The 20,350-nt window shown below is 44.5% G+C and overlaps 1 protein-coding gene and 1 long non-coding RNA gene across 4 annotated transcripts in view; both read left to right on the forward strand.

Annotated features, from left to right (window-relative positions):
- The window catches only part of UGT8 (UDP glycosyltransferase 8), a 36,248-nt gene extending 28,576 nt beyond the window's left edge, over positions 1-7,672 (forward strand). For all 3 annotated transcript variants that reach the window (XM_069012529.1, XM_069012530.1, XM_069012531.1), the window contains exons 3-6: positions 1,291-1,433; positions 2,939-3,015; positions 4,178-4,397; positions 5,341-7,672. In XM_069012529.1, coding sequence (XP_068868630.1) covers positions 1,291-1,433; positions 2,939-3,015; positions 4,178-4,397; positions 5,341-5,704 — 804 coding nt within the window. In that variant the 3' untranslated portion in view covers positions 5,705-7,672. The remainder of the gene's footprint in view (positions 1-1,290; positions 1,434-2,938; positions 3,016-4,177; positions 4,398-5,340) is intronic.
- Positions 7,673-9,268: 1,596 nt separating this feature from the next.
- On the forward strand, positions 9,269-19,094 carry LOC138109322 (uncharacterized). Its single transcript, XR_011150400.1, has 3 exons — positions 9,269-11,245; positions 16,636-16,873; positions 18,414-19,094. It is a non-coding gene; the product is annotated as an uncharacterized lncRNA (long non-coding RNA).
- Positions 19,095-20,350: the final 1,256 nt, after the last annotated feature.

The following is a 20,350-nucleotide window of genomic DNA, read 5'->3' on the forward strand; positions in this document are numbered from 1 at the left end:
GATCAGGGCCTGTGAATTTTGGGCTTTTCAGAATGGTTTGTCCTAGAGCCCACAAAAAGTTCTCTCTTTAGATTTAAATAGCTTATGGGAAGTACTTCAAGATGTAACTAGTTGAAGCACTACAGTGACTATAATATAATGACATTTGCAGTATGCCTTAGGTCCTGAAGTAAGATTCAAGGATGAGCTTTAAATAAATCACAAAACCACTTGGAAACTTTTGTGTCAGAAGTTCAGCCCCTAATAAATGGTTCAGCTTCGAGGCGGGTCACAGCTGCTTCCCCTCCTTTGCTTTCTTCCTCTCCCTTCACATGAATAAAAAAAAGGAAAAGAGTGCACTGGAAAAGGACGAATTGTGGATTTTAAAGAAAATGGAAATCTTTTTTGCTTTATTCCAGAGGGCAGGGCACAACCCCCAGTGCCACGTGCTAGATTTTGTGCTCAGATACGATAGCGCGGCATTACTCCATTACTGTCTGCCCTCCTATTTATTACCAGGACAAGAGGCACATTGTGAGCACGGCTCTTCATTTTCTCTTTGCTCATTTCCTATTGCTTTACTGGTGTTGAGCAGGCTTGTGCTTAAACTTGACAAGACCAGAATTAAACCGTATCCCGAGAAACAGAAGATACTGTTCATCTGACTGGTATGCCAGTGGTAGGATTTTTTTGTTTGTTTGTTTCCATTGCCAGCAGTTGTGTTAGGAAAAACCCAGAATTTAAATCTATGCTTTAAAAAGTAAAGGGTACATTTTCTTTACTCCTTGAGCAGTAGAACCTGACAGTGTTTATGGAAGCTCTGGCTTCTTTCAAGTTATGTTTATTCTTTTTATATAAATGAAAACAAAGCAAGGCTTTTGAAGCTTTCCTAAAGGCTGGAAATGACACAGCTGAATCCCAGGTTTTGTTCGTGCTTCTCCTGTGCAGGGCTTCCAAGCTGATACTGTGAGATGGATCTATTTATGCTTTGCTGGGTTAAAATGCAGCCTGTTAACTTGTGAATGGGTGTCAACTGATCAGTTAAGGAGGGACAAGTTGTCTTAAGACACTGGCGGTTAATACTGAAGCTAAACCAACACGGAAAGGTTTTGCTGTTCGTGGCCTGTGCCCTGGATTCTGAATCATCAGCCATTGTTCTTGGTGTGTTCATTGTTCTAGAATGTTTGGGATTTGTGAAACTTGGCTTCTGAAGCAACAAAGTTACCGACAACTGCTCTTTCGAAGCCATCTTTCCTTATTGTTCCTGTGCTTGACCTCTGCGGTGCTCAGTGTGAACTTTGCTTCCCACAGGATCTCCAGGCGTGGGTGAATGGTGCTCACGAGAACGGTTTTGTCCTCGTCTCCTTCGGCGCTGGAGTGAAATACCTGTCGGAAGACATCGCCAATAAGTTGGCACATGCCTTGGCCAGGCTGCCCCAGAGGGTTATCTGGAGGTAAGGGCAGTTTTGGAGGAACTTGGCATGGGTTGGGGCATGCTTGTTTCCTGCTGGAGTTGCAGAAGCTGGAATTGAGATTACCTAGGTGGCACAGATGATATGACACTCCTGAAAAACTCTCGGCATGAAAATATTGCAATATTCTGGTAACAAGGAGAAGCAGTTATTGTTGTGGCACAATAAGGCATGGGTTATACTCCTAGGCTGAGTTTATATCCTTGGAAGGATTGCGGACAGTGAAAACAGGCGAAGATTATAACATTTAGGACATACTGTCCCTATTTTGGATGAAGAAACTACCCAAGGGCTCAAGAATGAATCCTGATGATGAAAATCTTTCATTTTCTGTCTTCTTCCCCCTTTTTCTCTTTTTTAGGCCCCCCTTTTCTTCTTTTATGTGTAAGCACAGGCTTTCATTACTGATTTTCCCATTTGCTTGTCCTTCTGTGAGAAACTGAGGGAAGAGAAATTTTCAGGAGTCAGAATCAGTAAAAAGCATTCTCAGTTCTAAAAATGTCTTGAGTGGTGCTCTCAACTCCCTGTAAAAATCCAAAAACTGTTTAGTCAGCTCTGCTTCACGTCAAGCATTGCTGATATAATTTGGTGGAGTTTATGGGAACCATTTTTTTCCAGATAATCAGTGTCTTACATTTCATGTGGGTGTCTCAAAACCCTGCCACGCTCTTGGAGTTGTATTAACAGTCCTGGTGGCCTGTTCCCCACCATCTCTTAGGGAGTGTCCTCACTGCTGTGTGTAGTTCAAGGAGCAAACTCCACTAATGAACAGGAAAATGGGAATTTTCCAGCCTTTGGCACTGAAGCTGTTCTGAAGGTTGCATCAGTTTTTGTTTGGGACAGTTACTGTTTTCTTATGAGCCCCCCAACACTGCTTGGCTTCTAATTAGTAATCCCAATTTATCTTACTGCTTTTCTTCTCTCCTTTTATTATGTTTTCCCTGGAATATTTATCTTTAGGAAGCATCCCCTTTTTGTAGTAAATAAATGGAGAGGATTTTTCTTGAGGATAGTTTTTTTTAATGCCAACCCAACAATTTCATTTGAAGCCTTCTATTAAAATTTAGGTATTTGTTCATCAGTCAGATGTAACTTGGAGTTTTTTGGGGATGTGGGGTTTGGTTTTGTTCCTCAGATCACGGACCTGTGTGTTGGACAGAAATGTGGTGAGTACTGCTTGGCGGTCTTATGTCACAATGCTAAATCAAGGGATTTTTGTGGCTATTTATGCCCATCTGGTTAGGGAGGACAAACCAGTAACACAGTTCTCTGCTTTTATGTAACTTAGCATGAGTAACTTAGTCTTTTTCCAACATACAGAAGTACAAGGCAGTTGTAACGATGTGTGTCTTGCTTAATTGGAAATGTGTGGGTGATTCATTCTGAAGGTACAGTTTCAATGCTCTCTAATGAACAAAACAGTACTGTCCTTTAGTAGTCATTTTGGAGGGTTTGGTAACTGTGTCCATTTGATGATACTGGTTTAGGTTTTCAGGAAACAAACCAAGGAATTTAGGCAACAATACCAAGCTGATCGAATGGTTACCACAAAATGACCTCCTTGGTGAGTATCTGTTTCCATTCTTTATTGCTTATTCTCACTTGAGTTCAGTTTGTTCTTTCAAAAATATTCTACTGAATTAGCAGTTATTATAAAGCCAGGATAACTTCTGTCATGAAAGTCACGGGGCAAGAATATTAAATTAGGATCTGAAGACAGAATTGAACACCTCTCTGTTAATTGTCTTTCTCTGATAAGAATGTCATGTTTTCCTCAAGTTCAAACACTGTTCAAGGAGGAGTCATAAAACTGAGCTATGTTCACATAGCATCAGAATAAGCTTTAGGAGTCTGTAAATACTGTTTTATACAGCTACTTTTGTCCAAGAAAGCTCTACCAGAACTTGGGTGTGTGTTGCAAGCTGATAATCTTTCTGTTGAGCTGAGGTGCTCCAGGTTCTCAGGGGGAGATGAAACCTGATATTTTATTTTTCTTCTCCTTCCCTGTCAAAGTGTACCTGAGCCCCTTGCAGATCTGAGAGGCCACAGAATATTTGACTGTTTCTGGGAGACCTGGATGATAAGGTGTTCCCAAAACAGCTCTGATGGGAGCTGATGAGTGCATTAAGCATCTGTGTGTGCGCATGTGAGCTGGAGAATTTCCCATAACATAGTGGTTAGGCAGATGACTCCTAAAGCAGGTAGATTTGTTTTGGTTACAGGATTGCTCTGAGGCAGGCTGCTTTTTCCATTACATGAGGCTGTTGCTCTGATTGTCATGTCTTACTAACCTCAAGTAAGGCATGTGAAGCTTTAGGGGAGAGTGTGACATCAGTTGTCCTGCCATTTAAAAAGTTGTATTTCGTACAAAAACGTGTTCCCCCTCGTTCACGTGTACTGCTAAACCTGCTGGAGTCACCACCTGCAGCTACTCGGGAGTAGGCAATGCATATTAATCACTCCATTAATCATTTTCCACAACTCATACACAGGAGAATTTTCTTTGCTTTGGCTGCTCCTTCTCAGTGTATAAGGAAATGATTTAATGCATGAGGAATTTCAGCACAGTGGGTTTAGGGAGAACTTCAGAACAAGCTGCAGTCATTTTTACCTACCCGAGTTGCAGCCATAGAAACGCGGGGATAAACTTGTACCTGGGTGCTTCAGTAACTTAATAAAGGAGATAGAAGTGCATTTTGTAACCTTCATGCCTCTTGTGGTTCCAGGTCACTCTAACATTAAAGCATTCCTCAGTCATGGAGGCTTGAACAGCATTTTTGAAACCATGTACCACGGGGTCCCGGTGGTGGGCATTCCCCTCTTTGGAGACCATTACGATACCATGACCCGTGTGCAGGCCAAAGGCATGGGAATACTGCTGAACTGGAAGACCATGACTGAGAGCGAATTGTATGAAGCCCTAGTAAAAGTTATTAATGATCCCAGGTATGGAATGAGCGATTGTTTGTGCATTAAATGTGGATATGAAACCTTTGTGCAGTGGAAACAACCTGTGTTTTGTTATTTGTGTGTACAGCTGAGGCAAGTCTGGATGTTTGTCCCATTTCCCAAGATTACCCAATGGCTGAGGTTTCTGTATGGGTGCTGGGCTCATTGCTCAGCACCAGAACTGAATTGTCTCACTTGCTCTTGGTAGCATTTGCCATATGGAGGGCACAGAGGTTATGGAGACAAACCTGTCCTGACTTATTCCATATTGCAGACCTTTGTGTCCATCTTGATTACTCCACATGAGCAGTCTGGCTGTCGTGCTACCTGCAGGGCCTGGAGCAAGATACATGTACATGGTTTGGGTTGTAGCTAAAATGGGGAGGTATTCAGAAAGAGTGACTCTAAGTTGTGTGATTTTGTTATAAAATAGTGATATTTAAAGTGTTATTTTCCTTTTCTGGCCAGTAATCCCTGTCATCTCCACATTGAAAGTAGGGTTAGCTGGCAGTATATGGTATTGGGCTAACGCTAGTTTTGGAGTGTAGTGCTGTTGATGCTTCTTGCTTTCATGAGAACAGAGTCTTTCTGAGAAAGGAGAATCCTGTCAGGAGTGAGCAGCAGAGAGGAGGAATGTTGATAGCGACCTTGATAACATTAGTTGCATCACCTTTCCCTTGTGCAATTATCCTTGGTGTAAAGGCAAGTCCTGTGTAAATAACCTGTCGACCCTGCAGGCAGGAGAGGAAGAATTTGACAGGATCAGCTGCTGGGGTGAAAAACAAAGAGTTTTGGGCGAAACTCCGGGCCCAGGCGGAAATGGTTTATTGCAAAATCAAGCCCAGGTTTCTCGCTGTTGTGCATTTCTCCAGTAATCTAGTTGCACAATAACATGAGATGACAGCTTTTCCTTTCTTCTTGTTTGCTTGCCTCCCCCCAGCTACCGGCAGCGGGCGCAGAGGCTGTCGGAGATCCACAAGGACCAGCCTGGGCACCCCGTGAACCGGACTGTGTACTGGATCAATTACATCCTGCGCCACAACGGAGCCCAGCATCTACGTGCCGCTGTTTACAGCATCTCCCTGTTTCAGTATTTCTTACTGGATATTGCCTTGGTCCTACTAGTGGGTGCTGCCTTACTGTACTATGTTTTGGCCAGGATGACAAAATTAATCTGCAAGCAGAGCAAACATCTCTGGTCAAATGACAAACATAGTGCTGTTAATGGACACTGCCAGAACGGGATCCCCAATGGCAAGTATAGAAAAAATGGCCACATTAAGCATGAAAAAAAGGTGAAATGAGCCAACAGCCCCATGTAAAGTAGTAACGAATCAGACCAGTAATCGAATTTTATCGCTGTAACTTAGTCTAACAACTACTTAAAACCTCAATAAGCAGTTCTAACACTCCCCTTCAGTATGTAATATTATGTGACAAAATTCTACGGAACTAAGAGCAGTCTTTAAAAAAAAAAAAAAAAAAGGCAAGCACAACCTAAAATGGAAAATACTTTATTCTTAATACTGATGCAGAGAGGTTATTTTGGCACTGAAGTTTTTAGAAGCCTTAATTCTCTAAAGTTCTATACAATGACCATATTTATGAATTTTCAGTTTTTAAAAGCTCAATGTGTGTGTCCCAAATGCGGAGAGGTTTCCTTTTATTTGCAGAGGTGTTCTCCTTTTATTTTTTTATTCTTTTAATATATCCATCCTTTTAGCTGAGAGAACTCTCTAGTGCTAGTTCTGTGTTTTCTTTGTTGAAGGTTCAACCTGTTGTGTAAGAATGCTGTTTAAAACATAAATGATTTCCCCCAGTCTTTTTGCAAGAAACAGCAAGTTGTGGACTGAGAACACAGACGTTAAAAAAAAAAAAAAAGAAATAATCTTAATGAGCACTGAAGAAAAATGGCAAAAATATGTACTCGTTTTACTGATAAAGCTGCATGACTCTTCTGCTCGCTACCAGTACTTTAGAAAAGGGTCCTGAGCAAGTCTACAGTGTGTCCTAACTTTAATTGAGACAAAATTTTGTCGCCTTTCTCTGCATACAGAATTTATGCCACGAAAATATTAGGGAGTCTTATTGCAGTTCCAAATATGGCTGTGTGGGAAGCAGATTTGCATAATTAAGAAAAATAAGTGAAACAACGGCAACAAAAAAAAAATCCTAAAGCAAAAACAGCAACTTATAAAAACCTAGCCCTGTGCTTAGTGCAGAAGGTTTTGTAATGGCCCAGAGCTGTGCAGAATCAAACCACTCCTTGGGGTTTGTTTAAAGGGAACAACCCCCACACAGCACTCCCCCTGTGCCCCCAGAGTTGAATGTCTTTCCTGTTAATTCTCATTAAGTTCTTTCTGAGTCGCAATGTTGTAGATGTTCTCTTTCAATGGTTGTATCTGGAAAAACAGAAATATTACCTTCTATTAGTCTGGGCCATGCAATCCATGTTCCACGTAGTTGCCAATAGGAATTCCGCGCTGTGGGCGGTGTCCAGCTGTCCTGCCCGGGGCTGGTGGGATGTGTGGGGTGAGGCCTGGCCGCCCGGCGTGCGGAGGCGGCCCCGTGTCCCCCTGCCTCCACCAATCTCCTTCAATCATTGTCGCCGCCACGGGACGCTGGCGGTGGTGTGTGCTCCGAGGGCGGGAATGCCGGGTGTGGAATCATTGCTGCCCTGCTGAACCAAAGTTGGCAACTATGAGTTTTCTTTCCGTGTCATTCTGTTTACTTGGAATTTGCACTACACACGTTGTGAGTCTACGCTTTATTTATTTGTAGTTCGAGGTCCCGTGGCTGAAAGAGAAAGGAGGGAAGCCCGTTTTGCCTTGTTGTCGCTCACTAACATGGGAGGAGTTGGGGTGATGACGGGATGCTGAGCTCATCTTCATACACAGTGATGCGAAATTTCACTACCATTCCATCAGGAGCCTCGGTCCTACAGCAATAAATAACAGTGCAGATATGTTTCTAATACGCAGGGCAGCTATTTGTGCTGCTCTCTGAATACTTGAAGAAAAAAATGGTATTATAAATATAAGCCTCTTAGCTATACCTTTTTACAATCTTGCAGCCCGTGGCAACTACAGGAGCACACAGAGGCGATGAATGGTGGGATGGTGAGAAGACTTAGAGTGTATGAATGACTTGGTTTAAAATGTGGGGGTCTTTTGGCATTAAAGAAGGTACAAAAGCACTGACCGGATGATTAAGCATAATTTAATCTCCACTGTGATAAAACTTAAGCAATAAACATGGATTTAATAGAGAAATGCTGTTGTTGGAAGTATGTTTTTGTTCAATTGAATGCTGATTGCCTCAAAGTACTCACCCTGTGCTTGTATATAAATGTGGATGCTTATTAGGATACACAGTTTTTCTTCTCAGTATTTACTATGGTGCATGATATGTATTTGAAATCAAAAATATTGCTGTTTTTTGTGAGTGTAGATCGATTTCCTGTAGGAGCTTTGATTCAGTTGAAATATAAAATGGTTAGTTAGACTTCTTAGTTAGATTTCTTAATGAGATTTCAGATTTTTTGCAGTTGGTGGACATACCTGGCACAGTGGTTTTTGTTTTGTTGTTTTCCTGTACATGGTAAATTCGTCACTTCAAAAGCAGGGCTGAAAGGTTTTTCACAGTCACAATAGGTGAGATGATGGATTTCTTGAGTAGTGTCTGTAGGTACAAACATGCTGCAATTCTTTTGCAAGAAGAGGCAGTTGCTGCGTTAATTGTATTGCCAAATTCATGATGAGTCTGATCCACCTCATCTCTAGAAATACCTGTTGTGTTTCAACTTTCTTCTAAGTTCAAGCATGAGCTGTTACTGTAGTTATCTCAATCCCCTCTCTCCCACAGCAAGCAAATTGTTCCTGTGTTTCAGACACAGAATCTAGCAGTGATTGCTGTTGGTGCCCAGCCAATGTTGAAATCAGCCAGATGGCTGTTTTAAAAAGTGTTTAAAAATACATGTTTAACTCCAGACTGCATCCCAGTACCGGGTCTGGGGCTTTAGTCACCCCTCTGATCAATATTAGTTATCATGCACTGAGCAGAGAAGACACCGAAAAGAAACTGAATTCATCTTCTAAGACAGTGCTCTGCCACTGGTTGGAAAATACCACAGTTGAGCCTTACTTATCCTAATGATAATGACACCTTTTAAAAGTTACAAACCTGATTTATTTACAGATGTGTGTGTTTTCTCAAAAAAAAGCCAGCAAATGCTGAATGTCATTTCACTGTAAAATAACGAAACACACAATGTTGTGCATTCCTGGTAATGGAACAAAAATTGGATAGAAAAGATTGTATTCCTCATATAGTGAAGGGATGGAAGGTTGAACAGTATTTAGGGACGTCTTGGAAATTCCTATTTTGCAATTTACTCTTAGAGTAGGGGGATAGAATCAGCCACTTGTTTATGTACATGAGGCTTATGTTATTGAGGTACTATGCAGTAGTTAAGGAAATGAACAGATCAAGAATACCAAACCTTCCTTGGGTTGTTACTGAGCTGATTTAGGAATTGCTCCTTAAAAGAACAACATGGGCTGGGATTGAAGGATTCAAGTGTGTCAGACGGGTTTTTGAGGCACAAACACCAGCCTTCCATGGGGTAAGGAGTGCTGGTCTGTGCAAAACAGAAGCACTGACTTACAGAGCACAATTGCCCTGCTCAGAGCGTTAATTAACTCTCTAATGTTGGTATAATTATATTTTAATGAAATAATGGGTGGAAGAACTGGTGGGGAATGGTTACTAAGGCAAGAAACAACAGAGACTCTGACTTTTGCAGATGAGCACCAAGATTTTTGGCGGTCAAATAATCTTAATGGAGGGAACACGTATACACACTTTTATTCCAGACTAAGAGACTAAAGTAATCTCAATTTGTATATTTCTGTAATGATAGTAATAGAGTTGTTTTACTGTGCACCTGTTCATCTTGTTCCCCCGTGATTCTGTCACGTAGTGATCAAATTTTACCAGAGTTTTATATTATTATAAATGTTTTATTAGCTTCCTATGTATTTAAGAATCACTTAGGACAAGCTAACTGTCAAAATTTTAATTTAGTATCTACAGGTGTAGTTTGTTAGGGAAACAAGTCTTGCTAGATGTCATAAAGTGGGGAGGTTACTTGTGAGGAGTGTAGCTCACATACACATAAATATAGACAGTGCTCTCCTTTATAGAGAATCTTGAATTTTGGAAAACAAATGGGTGAAGCTGGGATTGGGAAATCCCAGAGGGCTGGCTGGAGGTGAAAATGAGATGTTTCTTTGGACATAAGGAAGAGTTCTTTGTCCCACTACTCCTGACACAGTGTTGCACCGAGTGGGCTGTGCAGTGTAATGATTAACCTGGGAGAGATACAAGCGGCATTTTTTGTGTTTGCGTGTGCTGCTGTTACAGGACAATGCCAAATTAGAGCAGGTGTTTTAAACTAGAAGGGGCAAAGGTCGGGAGGATGCTTGGAATTAAGGGGCTGGTTGGACATGAGCTGCAGTTGGCATAGACATGTTCAGCATCCTCATGGACATCTCTCTGTTCTTTGTGCTCCCCAAAGCTCACCTGGTCATTTTCCATGCTCAGTGCAAAAAGATGCACTGAGTTCCTGTGACAGCCTGATGGGAAGAAGTTGTTCTCATTCCAAACACAAGCAACTCGTTTGCTTCTTGAAATGAAGCAGCAGACACGTGATAATATCACATAGAGGCTTTGAATAAATTCCCATCTTCTCCTCCTGTGAGATTTAGAGCAAGGATAAGAGTTTTCAGCTCCAGGAGATGCCCACTGAGGAAAACTTAATAGAGACAGCAAATAGATATGTAGAGAAAATAGAGTTCTGTGAGGAATTAACACGTTTGCCTGTATTTGTAAGATGCTCTCCTCTGTTGTGCCCTGTTTTTCTATGCTTTTATACCTTTCTCTAAATGTTTCTGAATCTTCCCCTTTTGGTGCATCACCCTTTCCTAGCAGCATTTTTACTCTGTGTAGTTTCTGAATGTGCCAGGTGTTGATTTGCCACTTTCCCAAAGCCCCCTTGGCATTTTCCTGCCCTCCTGGTTCTGCTTTCCAGGATAACTCACCTGAGGACACTGCAACTCCGCCAGAAGCTGTTCCAATAGCTCCATCCCAGTTCTGGTATGGAAAGCTCCTGTGTATCCCTTATGTCCTGCCTCGGCTCTGTTGGCTCTCGGGTGGAGGCAGCCTCACCCCAGGGAATGTTTCCAAGCCGAGATTTAGTTTGGGCATTGGATTTCACCGCAGATAAGACCTTTCAACGCTTCAAGCCTCACCTATGAGCTTCTTGATGAAAGAAATGTTTATTTAGCTTTTCCTTTTTGTTGGTTTTGGCTCTGCAGCCTCTGGTCTGGGAAAAGGGGCCCTGTTGGGTCTTTTGGTGGTGCTGGGAAAAGCGTGACAAGGAGACGCATGAATTAAAATCTGCATTACTTTAACCAGAAAAAAATGCTACAGTTTGGTTTTTTAGATGAAGTGATAAGAACTTGCAGTGTGATTGATGGTTGGGTACAGCAAAGGGAACAGTTTTTTTCCCTGATCCCATTGCTCCTGTTACTCAGGTACAAGAGCTTTATCCATTCTTTTTTAAGGACTCACTCCCGCTGGCCACTCCTCCTGCCGTGGACTGCAAATGGCTCCTTGTTTTTGCAGACTCATCTCCTTTTTGTGGAGCTGCACCACAAACAAACCCGGTGAGAAGATCCAGGTTAAAAATAACCCCATGGGAATAAACCCGAGGTCATTCCCTGTTTGTTTGTCTCTTTCAGAGCTGCCTCACAAAGCAGACGGAGCAGTGAAGAAACCAAAGGGTAAGGAGTGACATGTAATGAGGGGCAGGACTGTGAGAATCCATGCTTTTCCCGAAAAGGCAAACGAATCCACACCTGTGTGGGACACTTGGGATTCCTGAAAGATTCATTGGCTTCTTTAATTTTATTTTTCTTTGGGTTTTGTGTTTTAAGTGTACATTTAGTGGCTGTAAAGAGAAGAGCATCTCAAGGTAACAGCAGGAAACATTCCAGCCTATCCATGGGAGCCTGATGGGATTGCTGTAGAAAATTAAGGGGAAGGGGGGTGTTTAAGAATAACTTTTATTTAAGAAGGTTAAAGTAACATTACAAGTAAAACAACTTTTTGGAAGTAACAAATTGTCATCACTGATCAAATAATACAAGAGCAACTTTAGGACAGGTTATCATTCCCAGACCCATAACCAATTTCCTTGCTACTAGTTTCTTAGATCATTTCTGCATCTTCAGGAAATATTCCACAGACCCAAACCATTTCACCAGATGTGTTGTTATGGACAGCTTCTGGGTGGTCTTGCTTTCCCTGGGTGTGGCAGGAAAGGTTGGGAAAGCTGGAAACTCTTATTTGCGTCACAGGAGCCACCACATGTCCACCTGGGTGGCTTCCCTGGCGAGGGCACACCTCAGTGTGTTGGCAGAGTTGCTGTAGGAGAGAAGACACAGAGGGAATTCTTGAGGGGTGAGGCAGGAAGGGCAAGTGTGTGACCTTCTCCTTTATTTATCCATCCTATGGCATGAGGAATGTGTTTGTGGATGCTCTCAGGAGCTCATGTCTGGGCTGTCCCCTCGTGGTGCTGGCTGTCCACTGCCTCATGCTCCCGCCGTGTCCTTGCACCTTTTCCAGGTCATTGCCCTCCCCAGAAGGTACCCCCTGTGGCCTTTCTCTGGCCAGGCTTTTTCATGGTTCAGTCTTCAGTGCTCTCAGTTTTCCCCATTCTGCTCCAGGACAGGAAGGACTATTCCCACCACACACTCGGTGACCTTGGGTGTTCTGTGTAGGGGCTCCTTATGGATGCCCTTCATGTCCTGCTCTCACATCCCTCTCTTCTGCTCCTGGCTGGGATGCAGGAGAAGGCAGGTGCCCTGGGCCGTGCAGGAGCCCTCAAGGTCAGGGTGCTGGGATGAGAGGTCCCTTTTCTCACACCACAACTGGGAAGATGATCTATATCCCAGTATGGGAGAGGGGAATAAAGGAGCTGTGTGGGTGGCAACCAGAGGCCAACTGTTCAGGCCAAGTTAAAATATCATTGTTCAGGCTGGAGGGATTTAAGCAGTGTGTAATTCCAGTCACTCTTTTAAGGCTGATTTCTCAAGCCTTTAGCCTACAAACTCAGTTTGAACTATATTTGAGGCTGAATTACCTGAACCACCATGACCTGTGTGAAATGTAGGCCAGGTTGTTGCCCCTCTTCAGTGTCCATGCAAAGTCTGGGTGCCAAGGGAGAGTTCCTTCAGCCTCCCATATCCACAAGGTTCAGAAACTTCCCGGTGGAGAACAATTGATTCTCAGGGGTGGAGCTGTGTGAGAGCACTGAGCAGTCCCTGCCCAGTGCAGGGCCATTGAAAGGTGTGTCAGGTGTGCTGTGAGAGTTTATTATCCATGGCAAGAGACCAGTCATGCAAGGCAAGCCAGTACAGTTCTTATTGACATTTTAGGGGCAGTTCAGTTGAGATAAACACCAATATTCCCACAACTACTGGAGCATTGCTGCCTCCTCACTCTCCTCACTGCCTTTATTTGCATTTTTCTCCTAATGCTTTGCTTCACGCTGTGAGAAATATGAAGACACAGCCACCTCCCAGAAAAATCCCTGCTCGGCAGGAATTCCCCTCCCCAGAGCATTATGTCCAGATGGCTTTGAATATCCCCAGGGAAGGAGACTTCCCAGCCCCTCTCTGGATGGGCTGCTCCAGCACTCAGTCGTTCGAGTGCTGCTCTTTGCTCTCTGCCTTGCTCTCGGTTTGTTGACACTGAAGGTATCAATTTCAGGGAAGGAGAGGCCAATTCCCAGCTCATTCAGTCCTGTCGACAGACAAAGGCTGGGAGGAGCTGTGGTTACACAGCAGAAAGGGCCTGGGAAGTGCTTTTAGCCAAAGAGTTATTCTGTGAGGCAAAAAGGGAAGGGTAGAAGTTGGCCAGGAGAACATGGAGGTGTCCAAGCCCAGGTTGGATGAGGCTTGGAGCAACTTGGTCTAGTGGAAGGTGTCCCTGCCCCATGGCAGGGGCTGGAATCAGATGGGCTTTATGGTCTCTTCCCACCCAAACTGTTCAGTAGATCCATGATTCATTCTGTGATTTAGGCTGATAGCTTTCTGATTGTATTACGGGAAGAAAATGCTTCTTAGTTTTACCCTGGAGCTTGATAAACTTGCAGCCAGCCCCTCCTGCCTCCCATGCAGACTGGAAAACCTTTTCCACTTCTGGGCATTTCTGGGCTTGGAAATAGCCCTGTGTTTCCCAGCATCACCTTTGCTTCTCTCTATCTGTTTCAAAGGCTGGCTTTCCTCAGCAAATGTGCTGTTTTGCTTTTAAATTGCATTTTAAAAGGCGTAAACCAAACCAAAATCTGCTGCTCAGCCTGACTGATGTTTAACTTGAGATCCCAAAATCCCAGTTTATGGCATTATTTGAAGTTTACATTAATATGTGTTTCAGATTAGAAATAAGATGATTTGTGGTTTTTTGAGGGGTCGAGGCAGAATAACAAATGTATGCATCCCTGTACATGTGTCAGCATCCTACATCTGTGTCCATGTATCCATGTCCTCTGTGCCAGCCCTTTGGCACCTTGGGCTGCTTTTCCCAGGGCTAGAAGCTGAAGCATCCCACTGGAGCTATTCCCGCAGCAGGGCTGCTTTCCCTGTAGGACAGCCTGTTAGGCATCCACCGCTTTTTCCCCTTTTCATCTTTTTTTTATCCCGTTTTCCAATCCGCCCCTTGTTCCCGCTGCAGTCCGTGGCTGGGGCTGCGCTGCCACCTGGCGTCGCGATCGCGGCAAGCCGGGAAGGAGCATCCCGCTCCTTGGGAAAAGTGTTTTTCTGCTGCCTCTTGCGGCTCTGCGACCTTCAAAAAACCCTATCAACAAACAAATACCCTCCCCCCCCCAAAAAAAAAAAAACCAACAAAAGAAGGGAAGCACAGCGACATTGTCGGCATCTCCCAGAGAGCTGGAGCTGCCTCCCTGGGAAGGGGTTTTATTGGATGTTCTGTGTTCTATATTATAATTATTATTAGATAATGTAGTGGGATTTGACCCCTTCTGCAGTATCCTTTTCCTTGTCCCCTTTCCTTGATAAATATAATAAATCAAGTGGAGTCTTTTGCGTGTTGCCCTTCTCCCAAAGGATCCCTGAGGTTTAGGACCTGTGTTTTCCCGCTGATTTCCCCTATTTGCATCTCCTCGGTTGTGCAAGGCTCTGAGGGAAAAACCAGGCCTCTGCTGTCAGGAGCAAAAGTCACGGCCATTAATATGCCGGGCTTTGAGATTGAAGGCTGGGGAAAGAGAAGGGGTAATATTTATTTTTCCTTAGGAGAATGGGAAATGGCAATTTTTTCACAAGGAATCTGCCTGGCAAATACTAATTGCAGGCTTGAACGGTGCCACCACTGCCGAAGTGGAGGTTGGGGGACTAAATGACACAGGTGCAGCTCTGGGTGTATCCTGCTCCAGCCCTGTCCTGCCTTTCCTTCCCTCGGAGATGTGGATTTGCAAGGAGCTGGATGGTGCCGAGTGCCGTCTGTAACCGAATACAAGGGGGTGATTCAGGGATCGGGGAGAGGTTCCCGTTGGTGCCCCCAGCACAAAGGCAGGATTCAAGTGGAGCAGCCCCATCCCGGGGATGAAATTGCAGCCCCTGCATTGTGCCGAGGACGGGCCTTGTTTCCCTAATCCGCTGCTGCTCTGCAGCTTTAAATCTGAGGGAAAGAAAATCTGGATGTAAATGCAGCTGTGAAAGGAGTCAGTGATGGCAGGGAAATGTGATATAAAATTACAGCCAGGATGGGCAGGCAGGGATTTATTTTGGATGTGGGAGTAACAGCCATGCATGCGCACATAACCCCAAGGCACCAGTTTCTCTCGTCTCAGTCTTGCCAAACAAGGGTGACCTTAGGCAGGGATAATTTTAAGGTCTGCAGGGTCATGTCTTACCCCTTGATTCTGCTGCATCCTCTCTCTCTAAGGTGGGAATGTTTTTAAGCCCCTGGTTTTTTAATGGAGGAATTTCTCGCCTTCCTGGGTGGGAAATGAGCAAATTTTCTCCATACATTTTCCCTTTCAAGATTAGCATAGATTGTATGGAATAAATTACATGATCTGTTACTAAGTACTGGAGGATAGTTGCTAGTTCAAGATTTCAGTGTATTCCTTTCCTCAGTGTATCCCTAACTCAGGAAAGGTACGAATGAGTCACAGAGCAGAAATCAGCGGATATCACAAATAAAGTTGTTCCTGATGAATTAGCACCCTGACCTCCTCAAGGCAACTTTGGAGGTTGCTCAGAGCATCCTTGGCATTGTTTAATGGCTTTGCTGTGACATCTGTCTTCAACCCAAATGGATTCTGCAATAGCTTAAAAAAGAAATTAAAAACCAAGTTAGTGCTTGAAATGTTGAAAAGGAATTCTGCTTGGCTTGGCCTTGTTCCTCATGGGAATGATTCTTCTGAGATTTCGGATGCATTTCAATCCACAAACACGGGGAAAGGCACTCCAGGTTTTATAGGTTGAGCACCTCAGGTCTTTTTTCAGCAGCAGAGAGGAATCAGCCCCTCAGAGAAGTGAAGGGTTTGAATTCCAGCTTCCTATTTCCATTTAAGCCATATACAATCTATGATGCCATATCAGTGCAGTATATTGTGGGATGATTCCTGTGATTCCCCCCAGGACCCATTTCCTCCTGGTTTTGTTTGTAAATATGTGGTTTGTTCTAGCAATGCTTTTTGCTTCAGGTTTCATTAGTACAGTGGGATATTTACCTGTACCAGAGCGTGCTATTTGACTGCTTATATATAGGAACAATTATTGTAAAGGAGACGAAAACACATCCTGGGCATAGCCTGAAGCTCCAGGGGCTGGCTTCCACGCACAGCAGGATTTAGCTTGTTAGAAAAACTGCAAAGGCAGGAGCTGCAAAGCTGCAGGGCCATGGTGGCATCTGGGAGAGGACAGAAAAGGTAGAGGAAACACAGGGGACCGGATTCTCCTGCTGCAGCTGCTTCCAGTGGAGGTATTCCCCAAATCCTCACCCTTCCAAGGTGAATCCAGATGTTTCAGGTGCAGGTATTGTCTGTGTATTAAACCACTGTTAGAGGATGCTGGTTACCTGCAGTGACAGAGGGAGGTTTTAGAGCTTTTAGTAACTTTTGCATTGTCTGTTGATGTTTTAATAGGCTCCAGGCTGGAAGTTTAATCCATAAAAAGGTGTGTCAGGTGGTTGATGAATATAAATTGCTGAACAGCGTAGGCCTGCGAGGCTGGAGGATGCACGAGGGAGACAGGGCTGTCTTCCATGTCAAGGAACCGGACTGTGAAATTAGGCACATGGATTTGCAGCCTTGTCATTTTGCCTTGTGTTTCCTGGAGTTCCACTGCTGCGGACACATCCGGTTTATGAAGATGCACAAAGAGGTAAGAAATCCCCTGTGGCACAGACAAAAAGTGTGGAAAAGTTACAGGGAGGAGATTAAGGAGTGCAGGAGCTGGTGTGGCTGGAGAAAAGCCTTAGAGAAATCCAGGTGTTATCCAAATTACACAGAAGATGGTCCATCTTTTTCATCTTTAGGAAGGGTAAATATATGAAATATCCTGCTCCAAGCCTTTTGATCTGTAGGTTGGGGAAGAGATGATACAAGACCCAAAGTTTTAAGTGAAGGGAGGCAAGGATAGCCCAGGTGAAATGATGCCGGGTAGGGATGAAGGACATGCTTCAGATGAGCCAAACTTGCCTTCCTCATGTAGGAAAATGTGACTTTCACAGGCTTTGAGCTTTGGTTCAGTATTAGCTGTAGATCAGAGTAAATGAGGTGTATAATAAACAGCGGCGCAGAGGGGCCGTGCTGGCCACTGCTTCGAGCTGGGAAAAGGCCTTTCTTACCCTGCTTGGCTGAAATCCTGATGTCTTAAATCATTTTACCGGCCAGAGGCTTGGGGAAAAATGATTTGTCAGAATTCCTGATTATAACAAAGAAGTAGAATGGACTGTGCTCCTCAATTACAGCAGTCATTCCAATCATTCTTCCTCCCGCACAAGGTGTACTGGGAAAGGTAGTTGGCACATAAATAAATCCAAACACAGCCCATAGATTTTGTGCTGCTCAAGGAAGGGGAGCCTGGGGGTGTTGGTGGCCGAGGGAACGGGGGAGTTTCGCCGTGGGAGATGATTTTCATCACGTCCCCATTTACAGAGTGTTCTGCCACATCCTGGAGCCGGAGCAGATGGATTGTAAGGAAAAGGTTCATTTGCTTGGGATGGATGGCACTCTCAAAAGTAAAGCGCCGTCAGAGATTTTTATCTGCCACACGTGCTGCCACAAGGCCTTCACGATGGATGGGGCGGGAGTTCCGAGCCGGAGAGCTTTGGCAGGTTTCCCACAATGACCGGAATTTCAGATATTGCAGCTATTTTCCTGTTGCTTTAGCGCATTCCACAGCCACTCCGTGCGTCTCTGTGCTCCAGTGGGGTCTGGTGGCTTCACAGTCTGTTTGGGGCAGAGTACCTGATGCTTTTGGGGAGGAGTGGTTAAAACATCAGGAGGTGTGGACCTTTGTGGGGAATATTTACATGCCTGAGCTCATATTTGTAGTTCTTCTTCCTGGAATAAGGTCTAAAAGCTTGTTCTTGAAAGATCATAAAATCCTGGAATGGTCTGGGTTAGAAAGGATTTTAAAGTGTATTTAGTTCCAACCCCCTGCCATGGTCAGGGACACCTTCCACTAGACCAGGTTGCTCCAAGCCCCATCTAATGTGGCCTTGAAGCCCATAGCACTGGTCACTGCTGGGATTTTCACTGTGGAGTAGCTGTTTGACAGTCGGGATTGACACCTGGATGGTGCCTTCAGTCTGTGGCTTTATTTGCAGAGAAATTAAGTGGCCAAAGCCCAAAGTCAAAGCTTGTGTACAAACGAGGGCAAACGTGCCCTGTGCACTGACCTACGTCTCATTCCCCAGCCTGCCACCATCCTCTGGAGTGTCACTGCAACCCTCCTGCTCCCTGGATCACTGCCTGCACAACGGAGACACCTCTGATAAGGATAATAAACCCGCGTGGAAGATCTGGGGATTTGCTGTCAGGCAGGAGGAGGGCGATGCCGATGCTGGCTGGTGAGAGCTGTACTTTCCGTCTGATTCCCAGTTCCCCGGAGGCAGCTGACAGAGCAGTGACAGAGAGATGACAGTCTGCCAAGGGCTCAGCCTGCCTGGAAGTGGGAACCACAGAGAGAGTGAGAGAGCCGGGCTGCAGGATGCTTCCCACTGCTCTCACTTCAGAGCCTGTTCGCTTGTCAGGGGCCCCACGGGGGATAATGAAACCCTGTCAAAGCATCCCTCTGGAATAAACGGGATGGGGGTGGGACTGCCCTGACGGCAAACATCACTGCCCATGGCAAAAGCCTGCTAGATACTTCCAGCAGTGCCCAGAGCGGCTTAGTGAACACTCAGCACCCAGAGGGCTGCACATCCTGGGGTGAAGCCTTGGTGTTGGCTTAGGGTAAACAGAAATTCCTCTACTTCCCAGTGCGTTATCCTCGTTAGTCAAGGGTCTTCCCTCTGAACTCGACAAGGGCAGTCACCATGAGATCACGGTCTAAATTCTAGCTATTTTTCTGGAGATATCAGAACAGGACTAATGGTTCCGAGTTTGGCTTTTCCCTTCTTCCCTGTCTCTGAAGGAATGGGGAACAGTGTGGTGAACCTGTGAATTGGAGGTTCTGAACTGTGCGGATGGGACAGGGCCTGACCAGCCCCCGGGATGAGACCCAGGGCAAAAACAGGGAAGCAGCTGCCTCTGTTATTCCCTCTCTGCCCCATCCCTGGAAGTGTCCAAGGCTGGGTTGGATGGAGCTTGGAGCAACCTGGGATAGTGGAAGGTGTGTCCCTGCCCATGGTGGGGGTGAGAACAAGATGGTCTTGAAGGTCCCTTCCAACACAATCCTGGGATTCCCTCTCTGAAGAGATTTAAGAGTGGCTGCACAAATGAGGAAAAGTAAATTTTTTCCCCCTAATGTATAGTGATTTCTAGGAATATCCATTTAGAAATCGCTATTTCTAAAAATAAATATTTACAGAAATTAGTAGCTTACAAATAATTCCAAAACACAGAGTAATTGCAAAACAAAATTTATAAATATTTTCAAAATTAATTGCTGTTGCTTCCCAGTAGAGCAGATGGAAAAATTTCTGTTAAAATGTTCCTCCATTGCTCACTAAATATATTAAGAACTTATTCAAATCAAGGGATAATAAGGGCTTAACATAGGTTACTGGCTTTTCCCTTTTCCTGTGTGCCCTGAAGATTAAATCAGAATCAGTCTTTACATTTGAATTCAATCCTAAGGAAGTGTCATACTGAGTAAGCTGAGGGTTGTGCTGCAGAAAACGTGCCTGAAACCACAGATTTTGACCGAATTGTTGAACTTTGGTGGAAAGAATGAATAACTTTGTGCATTGTCTGAAGCACCTTAATTATAAATCCCATGGATATATACAGTATTTAAATTCTTCCTGTTGTGAGGTTCCATTCATGTGCTTTGTCCATCTTTGGAGCGCTGTGTGGAAGATGACAGAGCCAGAGCCATGGGAGCTGGGGTGGTGGCCAGCACCCTCCTGGGTGGCTGCAAAGTCCTTGCCATCAACAGACAATGGACCTGCTCAGGGAAGCAAATTCCCTTGTCATCGAGTGATTTTGTGGGAATTAGGGATTGAAACCCTTTCGCCAGTTTGTTTATTTCGTTGTTCTGTGCAAAATGCTTTGATGTGCTTTCTCTAGGTTTTTGGGGAATGATCACCTGCATGGATGCGGTGCCCTAACAGTGAGAAGTGAAAAGAAAGGAAGCACAAGCATTGCCTAAACCTTGGTCCTTTACAGGCAGGGCTCTTGCTGTAGCATC

This window comes from Aphelocoma coerulescens, chromosome 4, assembly GCF_041296385.1.
Source record: "Aphelocoma coerulescens isolate FSJ_1873_10779 chromosome 4, UR_Acoe_1.0, whole genome shotgun sequence".
NCBI classification, from domain to species: Eukaryota; Metazoa; Chordata; class Aves; order Passeriformes; family Corvidae; genus Aphelocoma; species Aphelocoma coerulescens.